Source organism: Amphibalanus amphitrite, unplaced genomic scaffold, assembly GCF_019059575.1.
Source record: "Amphibalanus amphitrite isolate SeventyFive unplaced genomic scaffold, NRLGWU_Aamphi_draft 001328F_arrow, whole genome shotgun sequence".
Taxonomy (NCBI): Eukaryota; Metazoa; Arthropoda; class Thecostraca; order Balanomorpha; family Balanidae; genus Amphibalanus; species Amphibalanus amphitrite.
Window position 1 is genome coordinate 31274 of NW_024882821.1, and position 12666 is coordinate 43939.

At 47.5% G+C, this 12666-nt stretch overlaps 2 protein-coding genes across 5 annotated transcripts; one reads left to right on the forward strand and one right to left on the reverse strand.

The window, feature by feature from the left end:
- The first annotated feature begins 693 nt into the window (after positions 1–693).
- LOC122372190 (H/ACA ribonucleoprotein complex subunit 4-like) lies at positions 694–8423 on the forward strand. 3 transcript variants are annotated; one of them, XM_043349096.1, is made up of 12 exons: positions 694–830; positions 1209–1348; positions 3954–4170; positions 4435–4550; positions 4684–4819; positions 5235–5348; positions 5701–5861; positions 6211–6331; positions 6821–6939; positions 7118–7279; positions 7646–7792; positions 8016–8423. In XM_043349096.1, the coding sequence occupies exons 2-12, from the start codon at positions 1223–1225 to the stop codon at positions 8088–8090; spliced, it is 1494 nt and encodes a 497-aa protein (XP_043205031.1). In that variant the 5' UTR covers positions 694–830; positions 1209–1222; the 3' UTR covers positions 8091–8423. The 3 variants fall into 3 exon arrangements, with proteins under 3 accessions (XP_043205031.1, XP_043205030.1, XP_043205032.1); XM_043349095.1 differs by lacking the exon at positions 694–830 and adding an exon at positions 893–935; XM_043349097.1 differs by lacking the exon at positions 694–830 and adding an exon at positions 974–1015.
- A 396-nt stretch (positions 8424–8819) lies between these two features.
- On the reverse strand, positions 8820–12094 carry LOC122372191 (oligosaccharyltransferase complex subunit ostc-A-like). 2 transcript variants are annotated; one of them, XR_006254833.1, is made up of 5 exons: positions 11838–12077; positions 10822–10895; positions 10256–10473; positions 9453–9753; positions 8820–9192 (listed from the first exon to the last, which is right to left on the reverse strand). XR_006254833.1 is itself a non-coding variant. In XM_043349098.1 (4 exons), exons 1-4 carry the CDS (start codon positions 11974–11976, stop codon positions 9735–9737), a joined length of 450 nt encoding a protein of 149 aa, XP_043205033.1. In that variant the 5' UTR covers positions 11977–12094; the 3' UTR covers positions 8820–9734. The 2 variants fall into 2 exon arrangements, 1 of the variants encoding a protein (XP_043205033.1); XM_043349098.1 differs by having other exon boundaries at positions 8820–9753; positions 11838–12094.
- Positions 12095–12666: the final 572 nt, after the last annotated feature.

Sequence of the window (12666 nt, forward strand, 5' to 3'; positions counted from 1 at the left end):
GGATTTCAGTATCCTGAGGATAGAAGCACGGAACGGTGATTTAGTTAGATCCTTTCGGTCAGATAAGAGACATGCATGTCTTATCTGTCTTATCTCGACATCATGATGTCGAGGAGTGGTGGGGGCCACCGGGGATGTGAGTGAAGTGAATCATTTGGCAGCAGTTGATGCATCCCTTTGAGACGGGTGTTTCCTGGTGGGGCAGGCCTCCCAGAATGCAAGACGGCTCAAGGGCCTTCCGGTGGCCACCGACCAGCTTGTGTTGTAGACTAAAGACTGAAGAGCCGTGCAGAGGGTTTGTGGACGTACAGCAGCTTACAGCGTCACCTATAGTAATTGTGCGGTACTACAGCTTGGTAGACGCTTATAGATGTCAGCAGCAAAACCAAAGCAAAACAATGGAGAGGCGTTGTTTCTTCTGAACTGTTTTCTAAGCCCTCATTTAAAACGTATTGTTTAGACACTTTTCTAAGCGCTGAGCTCAATGAGAAGAGCATCACAGACGAGCAACAAGAGCATAATGTTTATCATGATTCGTGATGACCTACCTATCTCAATGTGTGATAATTCTAAAGCAAATTTAACTCGTATGATGCACCTTTGTCCAGTATAATATACATTGTGTCTCTTTTTACTTCTTATATGCAGGCATTTGCACTTGAATGGAATCTATTCTTTATCTTGTTTCGTTTCAAATAATAAAACTGCAGTAGATTAGTGCCATTTCGATTTTCAACGGCGTGTGTTTCACGTGTTTTGGCTACAAATCTGACGCATATGACCGCGTGGTTGCTAACCACGCTTGTTTTTATTTCAGCTTTATTTTCGAGGTTTGTGGCTGTATGAGAATTGATTTACTGGTTTAGATATTCCACTTCATTTTTTGGATGAATGTTAACCGTTTATGATGCATGATAGACTTCCCACCGTCTACTGTGACTAATGAGCATTCAATGACCTATAGAATCAGATTTCATTACGATTTTCGCCTACCGCTGCAAACAAAACTTGAACTGTCCATTCGCTCCACCAATGATTAAAACAAGCTATAATTTAATATTAAAGACATTTATTTTCCACCTTTAACTTCTTGAAAGTGTGTCAAACATTAGTTTGTTGTTAAACATGTTTCCAGAAAGTTCGTTGAATCTAAACCATGCTGGCCTGGTGTGTTTTGCTAGAGACTAATTTAAGTTTTTATTTTTCAGTTCTGCTTGGGAAGATGGACACCCCCAGCAAGAAGAAGAAGAAATCTGTGGCAGATGCTCAGCATGAGGGCAACTTCAAGCTGGAGCCTTCCTCTGAGCCAGCGAAGCTGGACTCTTCACAGTGGCCTCTACTCTTGAAGGTTAGTTATTCAAGTAAACTTTTCTCTGCCTCTGTGGTATTAAGCTGGCCATAGGCTCCCAAGTCCCGTATCATATTGCTCTTTTATTATGACAGCACAACTCTGCCAGGCCCATATTTTAACACCATGCCCAACACTTGCTGCGGCACTGCCTGCCTTTGGGCTGCTGCAGCTCTCATCCCAGCCAGTCTGCAAATTATGGCAATTTCAACGAGATCTTGTCAGTGCAGGCTTGTTTGGCTGGTGCAGATTTGGTGCGGTGTGAATTTTGGCTTGGTGCAGTGCGGATGTGAAGTGTGGCGCGAAATAGGCTTAGCGATGGACATCACAGACGAGGCAGTTGAGAAAAATCAAAGAAAACACATTGTTGGAGCTCCGACGCAGTGTTCTAAAATTGGATAATGGTTGGGTGTGCCGATGAAGAAGAAAAAAATCCTAGGTTGAGAAAAAAGAAAGTAAATAGCTGAAGTATTTTTGCAAAATGGTGTAATGCCAATTATTATACCAACTGATAAACCAGGATTTCATGTCAGGATCTTGACAGGGTGTGGAGCAAAAGGATGTGGGTGCATCAACTGTCAAGTGACATGTGAACTGACTGTTGGGAATACATGAAACTCTTTTCAGAGATGAAGTAAAGTCGGTCATTCATATTTTAGGGATGAAAATATTTTCCCCATTAGGTGTGATTTGCCACCAAAAAGTCTGAAAAATGGAACACTGTTCCGACGTGTAATTCAGTGTGCTGTCTAATTGATAATTTAGTGTGCAGTGGTCAGAACGGACTATGCCAGCGCTGGTGGTCCCATATCAGGCCGCAAGTTTGCACTGTTACAACACGAAACGCACCGCTCGGCTCTGTGAGGCGCGAGTGAGAAAGATGAGCAGGGCGATGGGGGAGGGGGGATTCGAATGTGCGCGGCCAATGACAAGGGCTAGATCACTGTTCCATCGCTTCAAGAATTTGAATGGGAACGATGTATCATGCATGTATGTTCGGACGCAGCCAACAAGTTGCATTGAAAGAATCTGAGGTTGCATTTTGCAGCATTTGTAAACGAGGTGCAATCGGCTCATGTCAGTGAGAGTTTGGCGTTGTCGCTCGGTGGTAGGTAGGGCAAGATGCTCATGGCTGATGGCAGGCCTTGAGGACCACCACATTGCCGCGGCTAAGTAGTCAAATCCGCTGTGAATGACTTGCCGATCAGATTTGTTGTACGATACAGCTGTTGACCCAATGAAAGACGCAAAAATGCATGCATGAGATGATCCCACATTTAGCCGTTCATAATCATCTTTATTTTTTTTTTTTATAACTGGGTATATGTTGTCAAGCAGTTTAGCTAAATGTCAGTGTTGCCACCATTGGGGCAACCATAGTACATCGTTCGTACAATAATCACCCTCGAGGAATCGCCAGGGGCAGGTGCTGGATATAGTTCTTGTATTGGCGTGACATGTTTTTTGTTTGAATCGTGTGGTGCGTGTTTCTCGTTTTGTTTCCATGCTTCTGAGAGGGCGGGCTTGCGGCTCATATTACTAATTGAGGTCAGTGCGGATGTAAACTGCTCATTTTTGGGTTCGGTGCGTTTTTTTATACTCTTATTCGGCTTTGGTGCGGACTTTCCGTGTCTTTCTGAAGGGTTGGTGCGGATTTTGAACTTGGGCCGGTGCGCCTCGTCGACCTACGAGCCATACTTTGCAGTATGGCATCCCAGTCTTGGCAACAGGCAAGGGGCCCCACTTCACTTACTCCTCATAGGGTCAGGTCATGTGACCCATTGCTCTAGGTCATCCTGTGTGGGTCACTGGCCAATAAACTGCCATTAGCAAGTAGCCCACATGGTCGACAGCCAGGGACACCGGATAGCATGCGGCGATCGGTGGGTGACAGTCACCAACAGACAACAGATAAGAACCCACTAGGTACATTTGATTGTATTTTTCATGTCATTTTTGCAAATGATAAGTGGAACAACAACTTCGAAGTTTGCAGTGAGCATTAACTGGTAATTATTTTTGTGAGATCGTTCGCAGATCGTTCACCTCATGTTCACTAATGTCGAATAAATGTTATGGATGAACCGCTTGCAAAAATGGTTTGTTATGATAACAATAGAACTTGATTAAAACAATCAGTCTCAGACACTCCATTGTGGAACTCCATTGTGATAATAATTTGGGGATTTTTTTAATGAAATGGTTTTGCTGGCCATCCGACATCCCCGAGTTCTAACCGTCAAGGCTAATGCCGACCTAGCTTAGATGACTTGCCGGACTACCTATTTGATGGTCATATTTCATTGGACTGGCGCCGTCACATTTCAAGTCCTAAACCCCAGGAGTGGTGTTGACCCCACTTCTCATAATTCTGGTCGAAGTATGAGTGGCGGGGGAACAGCATAGGCTTGTCGCGGATAAGAAATGTGGAGCAATCGTCTAGTATTAAATCAAGAAAATGATATCGGCTATCTTTGAAGGCTCTAGCAGAGAACGTCTTAGATGCCTGGCTCAAGATGGGAGCTCTGGATAAGCGTTCATCTTTGGTTCAACTGATCAGAAGGTCGTTACAAAGTCGGTAATCCGTGCTGTTCTTGTGTCGCAGAACTTTGACAAGCTGAACGTGCGCACGAACCACTACACGCCTCTGCCGGAGGGTCACTCGCCGCTGCGCCGGCCGCTGGCCGAGCACCTGAAGGCCGGCTTCATCAACCTGGACAAGCCATCCAACCCGAGCTCACACGAGGTGGTCGCCTGGGTGAAGCGGATCCTCCGCGTGCAGAAGACGGGACACTCGGGCACACTCGACCCCAAGGTTACCGGTGAGAGCTGTCGGAGGGAAAGAGGCGGGCGGGATTTCGGTGAATGGCATCGTTCAGTCCTTGTTTTAGTAAGCTGATGGCATTATGGTTTCATAAATTACATCAGTGATGCTTATCTTGATTCTTATCTTACGTCTGATACTGCTCAGTTTCTTGATTATCCGTTTATTGGACGTTCGTGGGTTCATGTGCTTGATTATTCTTTTCCGTGCTGTTTGTGATTCTGCATTGCATTTGGCTGATGGTGTTCAATGTTTGTTCCAGGCTGTCTGATTGTCTGTATTGAGCGTGCGACCCGCCTGGTGAAGTCGCAGCAGAGCGCCGGAAAGGAGTACGTCTGCATCTTCCGGCTACACTCCATGGTCGATAATGTACAAAAGGTGAGCGGACACATTTTACCGTGGACTGGATCAGTATCGGTTCATATCATCATAACGGCGGCATAAGATAACACCCCTGCAGCACAGTCTCACGCCCGGCCTCCCTTTTGACGCCTCGTTGTTGCGCCCGCAGGTGACTCAGTGTCTGGAGCGACTGAAGGGCGCGCTCTTCCAGCGTCCGCCTCTGATATCTGCCGTCAAACGTCAGCTGCGCGTGCGCACCGTGTACGACAGCAAACTGATCGAGTACGACCCAGAGAGCCAAATGGGTGAGTGGAGGGGCACTCAGCCGGGAAGGGTGATTGTGTGATTTTTTGTAACTGCTAATTACAGTGGTTGTTGAGGTTCATTTCACCGCCGACTCGTAGCTGCAAGTGTGCCTCCTGTCTGGTATTTAACATTTACGTATTGCATTTATTCAGCTGCTAAACAAGTTCACTGGACACTGTTCCTATTGCAACACAACAGCATCTGAACATTTTAAATGTACAATGACCACTGAGTCCGTTCCCGACTCTGATATATTAATGTCGTAGTTAATATCTGACTTTATCGATCACTTCATGCCAAAAATACAGTATCTACCCAGTTTCGATATGATTTGAACCGCAAACCAACAAATCGTCTTAAATATCCGTCTTTCGTCCTACACGCCGCTAACCTAGTCTCTTCTCCCACCTACAGGTATTTTCTGGGTGTCGTGCGAGGCGGGCACCTACATCCGCACCATGTGCGTCCACCTGGGCCTTTATCTGGGAGTCGGCGGTCAGATGCAGGAGCTGCGGCGAGTACGGTCCGGTAAGTGACGCCGCTGACAAAGAGAGTGGGTGCTGTTGATCGGTAGAGCATCGATAGATGGCGCCACTGATGTGGGTAGACGGTGGAATCTGCGTAGATGTTTTTAATTGTGCTATAAGCGAATGAATGGTTATCATATTCTATAAAATATGACGTCTGGATGTTTTAGAGGTGCCAAATTTGCTGATTGTCAGTCGTCTGCTCAATTACACACTGTTTCGCTAACACGAGTGTTTTTTATGTAAAGCTCGTCGTCTGCTTGGACCGTGCAGTTCCGGTCGCTCGTCGCGACCCGACCCCTCTCCCGCCGTCCTCCCGCTGACCTCGTGCCCCCCCCCCCCGCCCCCCGCAGGTATTCAGAGTGAGAAGGAGGGCATGTACACGATGCACGACATCCTGGACGCCCAGTGGCTGTACGACAACCACAAGGACGAGTCGTACCTGCGCCGGGTCGTACAGCCTATGGAGGCGCTGCTCACCTCACACAAACGCATCATCATGAAGGACAGCGCCGTGAGTACGACTGTCCTCGGCGACCGGCCTGTTCCGGCCGTAAAGGAAGAAGTGTGGGTCATTCGTTCACATAAGTCTTTATGTGTATGGTCTACTCATCAAACAGTAAAGCTGATATGCTGATGGCGATCAAGTGGCTTAGTAGTGAGCTGTAGAGACGGTACAGCAACTGCCTTTTTATGCGTTTTATATGCTATCGTTTCCCTTTCTAAGAGGTCTTAATATGTTACGAGCTGCCGATAAACGGCTGCTAGATTACGCCAGTGAGTTTCTACTCGATACGTATTCTCCAATGCCCGCCACTACCCCTGACCCCGTCGCTAACCTCCCGGCCGTCGTCGTCGTTCAGGTGAACGCCGTCTGTTACGGCGCCAAGGTGATGTTGCCCGGAGTGCTGAGATACGAGGACGGCATCGAAATCAACGAGCAGATCGTCATCGTCACCACCAAGGGAGAGGCCATCGCGTTAGGTGAGTGGGCTCGGAGTCCCCGAGTCTCCGGAGTATCTGGACTCTCGGAGAGTCCGAGGAGAGTCGGAGAGTCCCTCCAAGGCCTAGGAGTGGTCTGGGTACTCTTGAGAGTGTTCGGGGGTCTTCCTCGACTGCTAGCTAATCTGAGTATTTATTATACGGTTTATGATTGATCAGCGATAGATTCCGTGCTACCCGGGAGTGATCTGTAGTCTATGAGTGGACGTGCGTGATGTCTGTGGTAGACTTATCTGCCTTATGGATGGGTCCCGGGGGCGTCTTGTAGTGAATGAAGCTGCTAGCTGTCGCTGGTGGCGTATCCAACACTGAAAAGTTAGGCGATTCCCCAGCGGAAAGGGGATATTTGAGTGTAATGGGACTACAATAATCGCTCAATATAAGACGTTTGCTCTGCCATATTTATTGTTCCCTGAGATGAGATTTCTATGCGATGTTACGATGTTTGCTGACCGTTATTTCCTGTTGCAGCGATCGCGCTGATGACCACCGCCACTATGGCGTCGTGCGACCACGGTGTGTGCGCCAAGCTGAAACGGGTTATCATGGAGCGGGACACCTACCCGCGCAAGTGGGGACTCGGACCGAAGGTGAGCGACTGAGCGAGAGCAGCCACACTGCTTCCCGTCTCTTGGACACGTCCTGACGCTCTTTGTCTTATTTGCGGAGATATTCCACTTGTGAGCATTGTTTTAGTCGAGCATCGTCGTGGCCTTGTGTCAGTGTGTAAACAGCAGCTCTATAACCCGAGGACACCATTTTCCTCAGGCCACACTGAAGAAGGAGATGATCAAGAAGGGCCTGCTGGACAAACACGGCAAGCCCACGGACAAGACGCCCAAGGACTGGGCCGTCAGCTACGAGGACTACAACGTCAAGAAGGAGACCCCCGTCGCGGAGGTGGAGGATGCGCCCGCGCCACAGAAGAAGGTAAGAATTCGGTGTCGTGAAAAACTGCTGTCGTGCGAGTGTCGCACCAACTCGTGAACGAGTTCATTATTCGCCATCTGTTTTCTGTTCAGCTTCTCTGTTTTCTACGTCGGTTTTCAAGTTAAAACTTTCTAGAACTTTTTACGTAGCCCGTTTACATAAATGTGTGCATGAAGACCCGTATCAGTCTTGGGTGTAAATTGACCTTTGCAGTCGGCGCGCCCAAAAACCACAATAAACAAACCCGTATCAGTCTATTTATGTTGATTTAGTCGTGTCATTGCAATCGCAAAGTTTGGCAGTGACCAGGGCACCTGCTAACTTGTGTTACCACGGCATTGATCTGACTTTTCTGTCCTATCGCAGAGGAAAGCGTCGGAGAGTGACGCCGACATGGACACCTCCGTAAAGCAGGAGCCCTCAGACGATGTGGAGGTAAAGAAGGAAAAGAAAAAGAAGAAGAAGCACAAGAAAGACCACGAAGAGAGCGAGCTCAACGGATCTCAGGCTGAGGTAAGTTCGTACATCGAATATCGTAATTGAGTGGACACCGTAAGCTAAAACCATTCATTTTTGGTGTTTATCCGTGCGATGCCATTTGTTTTGCGCCTTACGAATGTCTCTATCACTTGCCCTGTTCCAGGATCTTTGAATAGCGACTGTGCCCACGAGCGACACCATGACGCATTTGATTATTTAGGGTCAGTAGATCAGCATATCCGATTCTGCTTTTCAGGCTGCTTCCGAGGAAACCGGAGAAAAGAAAAAGAAGAAAAAGAAAAAGGACAAAAAGAGGGAGGAGGACGAGTGAGGGTGTCTCAGTGACTGTCCGGGTTGTTTTTCCACAGTGTGCAAATGTGGAACTGTGTCGGGAACAGGGAACGGATTCCTGTGCCTCTGGCGGCTAGCGCCGGGTCATTTTTAGACATTTTTATGACCAGAATGTCAGGATTATCGGGCGGGTGGATTGCCACCCCGCTCACCGTTGCCGCTACTGCCGACTGAGCTGAGAGCGAGTGAGATGCGCCTGCGTTCCGTCGCCCGAGCGGGCTGTAAGAGAGCTACCCGAACTCCGGGGCGACGGGCCGGCCGGCGCGGCGTCTGCCATCGCCACACGAAAATAAAGCGTCATCGTCATACTGAGCGAGGTGTTTAAGGCGAACGTGGTGGAGATGAGTTGCTGAACGTATGGGATGGGGTGAGAATGTTAACTGCTGAGTGCAGCCTTCGTATCAATTTTCGGTCACGTGTTAGCTGGTCACAACAATCATATTCATTCGTTATCCTACGTTTTCGTCTCCGTGAACAAAATAAGCCGTGTTTAGAACACGCAAGCATGACAAAAAGTGGGCTGGGGGTGATTGTTTAGGCCAGACAGTCGCTGTAAAGATCCGTAGTTGCAGAATCTCCTGCGGTTGCCTGTTTACCTAAACGTTTCCAGTGATACGAGCGTCGAGGTGCCGATAGGTGGACCCTGCGCTCAGATAGCTGCCGTCCAGCTGGTCCCCAACCACCCCTAGCCCCAACAAAGCGCACAATGTCTTTGTGCTGTCGTGTTTATTCACCCATGGCAGTAGCAAAAGTGGATCAATCCAGCGTATTCTGTGACCGCACGCGCACAGCTCACTCGTCTAAACACGGAGTGGGACACCGGGGAAAAAGCGGATGAGACATGGCCCAGAAGAAACCAACCGTACCTTTGCAGTGATTTCAATCGTCCCACAATCATCCACCGAAATAATTCGTTAGAGAACAGACAACATCACTTCTAATGGAGCCATGGTGGATTACATTCAGCACTGGTGTGCCTGTCACCGCCGTTCCGCCGCACTAAGCCGGATGTTAGATTGTCGCGAACGGTATCACTTTGGCCAGAGGCAGGTCTGGCTGCACACAGCAGACACGACCTACACCCACATAGGCGCGGGAGCCGGGGGGGCAGTGGGGGCAGCTTGCCCCCCCAACTCTGGGGCCGTGGGGGCGGTGCCCCCACAGCTTTGAGACGGAATACCACACTTTTTTGCAAATGTTTTCTTTTTTTGTTGAAAAAGCCGAGGGGTGAAAAATAAGTGGCCTAAAACCGGTGAGAAAACTAGATTTGGGGGTACCCTAGGTTAATCTCTATTATGGTGTGCCCCCCCAGTCGGAAAGTAGTTCCCGCGCCCCTGTACACCCACCATCAATCTTCGTGGCCGAGGCGTATCACCGTGGTTATACATCTCGGCCGTACAGCCCGCTGGCGAGTTACAAGTGGGGTGTCGAATATCACGCACGCATTGGTCCGCGAATCACCGCTGCAGACAGTCCACGTACCCATCGACCCCGCACGACCAGTGTGACGGGTTAAATCCTGCAGGCCGGATGCCTATGGTCTCCTGGGAGCGGTAATGTCACTTGGGTCTGGCGTGGCGTGGCGCAGGTTCGTCGGCTGTAGCCGACGGGTGGGCGTTGTGCTCTACGAAAGCAGGTAGTACCTGAAAAAAGAACATTGGCTAGTTAAGCTCTCAGACATCGAGGCACTACACTATACGCATACATACCACACAGTACGCACATCTGGCTAGGGTGAACAGAAGCCAAGATACCTATACTAAAAGCGCGTTCATTTATTTTACGTACGTACAAAAAGAACGAAATCGAATTGACCTGTGCAATGCTTCGTAAATTTTGCGGTTTGGCAGAAAAAAATTCGCACCATCCCCTCACTGTTATTAGACGTCACTAGGACGTCACTAGACATAATAACATTGAATGCTAAGCAGCCATCCTAGAGCGTTCAGCGGAATCGTCAATGTTAACATGTCTTTCTTATGTAAGAGATTCTCAGAGTCCGCAGTCCAGGCCGCATCGGTGATCGGCTTTCAACATAAATAATCCGTGAACTTTCCTCCCCCAACCCCGGTGGGAGGCCCCCCTCCTCCCCCCCCCCCCCATCACCGAATGAACAAATCGCCCACAAATGCCGACGCCACTTACGGCAGTTTTATGCGCATGAAGGTGAAGCAGCAGGCGAAACTGACGAGGATGCAGGAGAAGCCGACGCCGATCAGCATCATACGGTTACTGCGCGGCGTGGCCGGGTTGTGGGTGCGGTCCAACAGGATGAAGCCGAGGCCGCCCATGGTGAACAGGAACGACGACGCCAGGCCTTCCATGATGTACTGGCCATTAACTCTGTAGGGCAGGAATGCCACCTGCCAGGCACACATCTCGTTAGGCCAAGACACCTTTGTGGGTGTCATTTGAAAGGCTATGGTAAATAGATAATCAGCATCAACACTGAACACAGAATGTTATATCATGAAGCCTTAAATTCCTAACTGTGAATGAGTGGAGAGTTAACCCAAGCCAGTCTTAACCAGAATGACACTTGGAATGTGAGCTTTACTGGGCTGACTAGTCTCACCAAGGATTACCTACCTACTGACCTATAAATTCATAAATTGTCAAAAGATCAAGAGGTTCTTTCCATAGATGTTCATGAAAAATTAACAAAAAAGTGTCACAGTATCTTAATTTCAAATCAAATGTTACCAACTCACAGGTTTTGAATGTCCTCGCTCATCTGTAGTAGATCCAATGCTGGGGGGCTCATTGATAACATCATAAATGATGCCTGTGGAACAGGACAAGCAGAGAAGCTGTTATGTTTTATTCCTTTCCTCAACTCAGTTTTCATTCAGATGAGACCATGCAAGAACAAAACACAAACAAGTGCATGCTACTCATAAGATGTTCCATAAATTCATTCGTTAAGTGAAATTATTACTTGGCCATTGGCATGTTTACACTTTTTAAACAATACTTTCAAGAAAATTGGGAAGTATGAGAATGACTGATCACTGTAATATTAATGAGCTACTTCTTTTGCTATTGTATTAATAAAAATTGATGCCAAGTGAAGTGGAAAATAGCCTGACTTCTGATGCTCTATCATGACATTGTCTTGTCCTACTGTTTTGTTTAATGGGACCCTCCCACCTTAACATTAGATTTGAATTGAGATAGCCAAAATGGGGTCCCTGGCTCACAATTACCGGTTTCGGCACTCACAACATCGAGAAATGCCTTAAATCGGAAATATTGAATTTCAAAATTGCAGCATTTTGATTCAGAGGGGCTAATGCATAGGAATACCTGACGTCATGTGACGTCTGAATGTGTGACGTCAGCGCAGATATCTAACGATTTTTAAATGTTTGACTAAAACGTTTTGTAGCACGCGGTGGTATATGCTGCTTTGTGCGCAACAAATGCCGCACTTTCAAATAGTCGCTAGGAACAGCGGAGATCCCAAAAAGTAAACAAAAGTAAAAGTCTAATATCTTGAAAACCGGTGAATATTTTTCGATGAAATTTGGTAGATATTCGTTTTTGCTCTTTCTAAACCGAGCGACATCACTTTCATGCCAATTCATTAACTTTTTTGAAGGTGGGAGGGTCCCTTTAAGTTGACTCATTGATTTCCTGTCATCCATTCAATTCAGGATCAGGAACCTCCTTTGATGCATTCCTTCCTAACTGGGTAGCTGAAGAAATTAATATTGAATAAACTTACCTCCTGTTACCATAAAATAAGAAACGAGAATGAATGCAAACATTTGCATTGCTGTAGGCTGTTTAAACCATGATGGCTTCTTCAGCTTAAGGTTGGGGATTTCTAGAAGCTTGAAGGGTAATGACACAATTGACTCCATGACTTTATAATATGAGATTTTCTGCAGTAGTCAACAACCCTAACTGGACCCACAAATTGAAATACCTAAACCACCTAAACCCAACCGGCGCCGGCTCACTGTTGACGTGTTGCGTCGCAAAGGAAACAGCTGCGTAATTAACGCTTCTGAAAACAAGAAGTACACAGCTAGCAAATTATATACGGCAGCATACATGTGAAATATATGACATTGTTATTTGTTATTTGATATCATCTTTCTTTTTACTATATGGATGCAAACAAAATATATTAATGAAAAGTTTTATTGTCTCAAATTTATGAAAAACCAACTCAGATCCCTTGCGCTCTGCGGCAAAGGTGCCGCCTGTGCCATCACCATCACGGTCAGTGGCGGATCCAAGAGGGGGGGGGGGGGGGCACACGGGTCATGTGACCCCTTGATTTTCATCAGCACTGTGAGGTCCCAAAAAGTCCCTCCATGTGCATTTTCGGGGTCCGGCCCTTCTTTAGGGCATTATCTTCACGTTTACAACACTTCAGGTTATCACCCACAGATACCTACCTACGGCTACTTCCATTCCACCACAGTCCACACGGTATTATAGGGGACTACATTCAACATTCTAAGCTTTTATTAGGGATTGGTACGCGCGAGACTCTCCCATTGACGTACTATTTTGAAAAAGCCTGCCAGTGGACTTTCGGTGGT

Bases quoted from the DNA above. Each gene is read 5' to 3' on its own strand.
- LOC122372191 (XM_043349098.1), bottom strand. From the start codon at position 11,976: ATGGAGTCAATTGTGTCATTACCCTTCAAGCTTCTAGAAATCCCCAAC. The intron at 10,896-11,837 runs GTAAGTTTATTC...CCTGTTCCACAG, and splicing joins TTATTTTATGGTAACAGGAG to GCATCATTTATGATGTTATC. The intron at 10,474-10,821 runs GTGAGTTGGTAA...TGTGCCTGGCAG, and splicing joins AGCGAGGACATTCAAAACCT to GTGGCATTCCTGCCCTACAG.
- LOC122372190 (XM_043349095.1), top strand. From the start codon at position 905: ATGATGCATGATAGACTTCCCACCGTCTACT. The intron at 936-1,208 runs GTGACTAATGAG...TTTATTTTTCAG, and splicing joins TAGACTTCCCACCGTCTACT to TTCTGCTTGGGAAGATGGAC. The intron at 4,551-4,683 runs GTGAGCGGACAC...TTGCGCCCGCAG, and splicing joins TGGTCGATAATGTACAAAAG to GTGACTCAGTGTCTGGAGCG.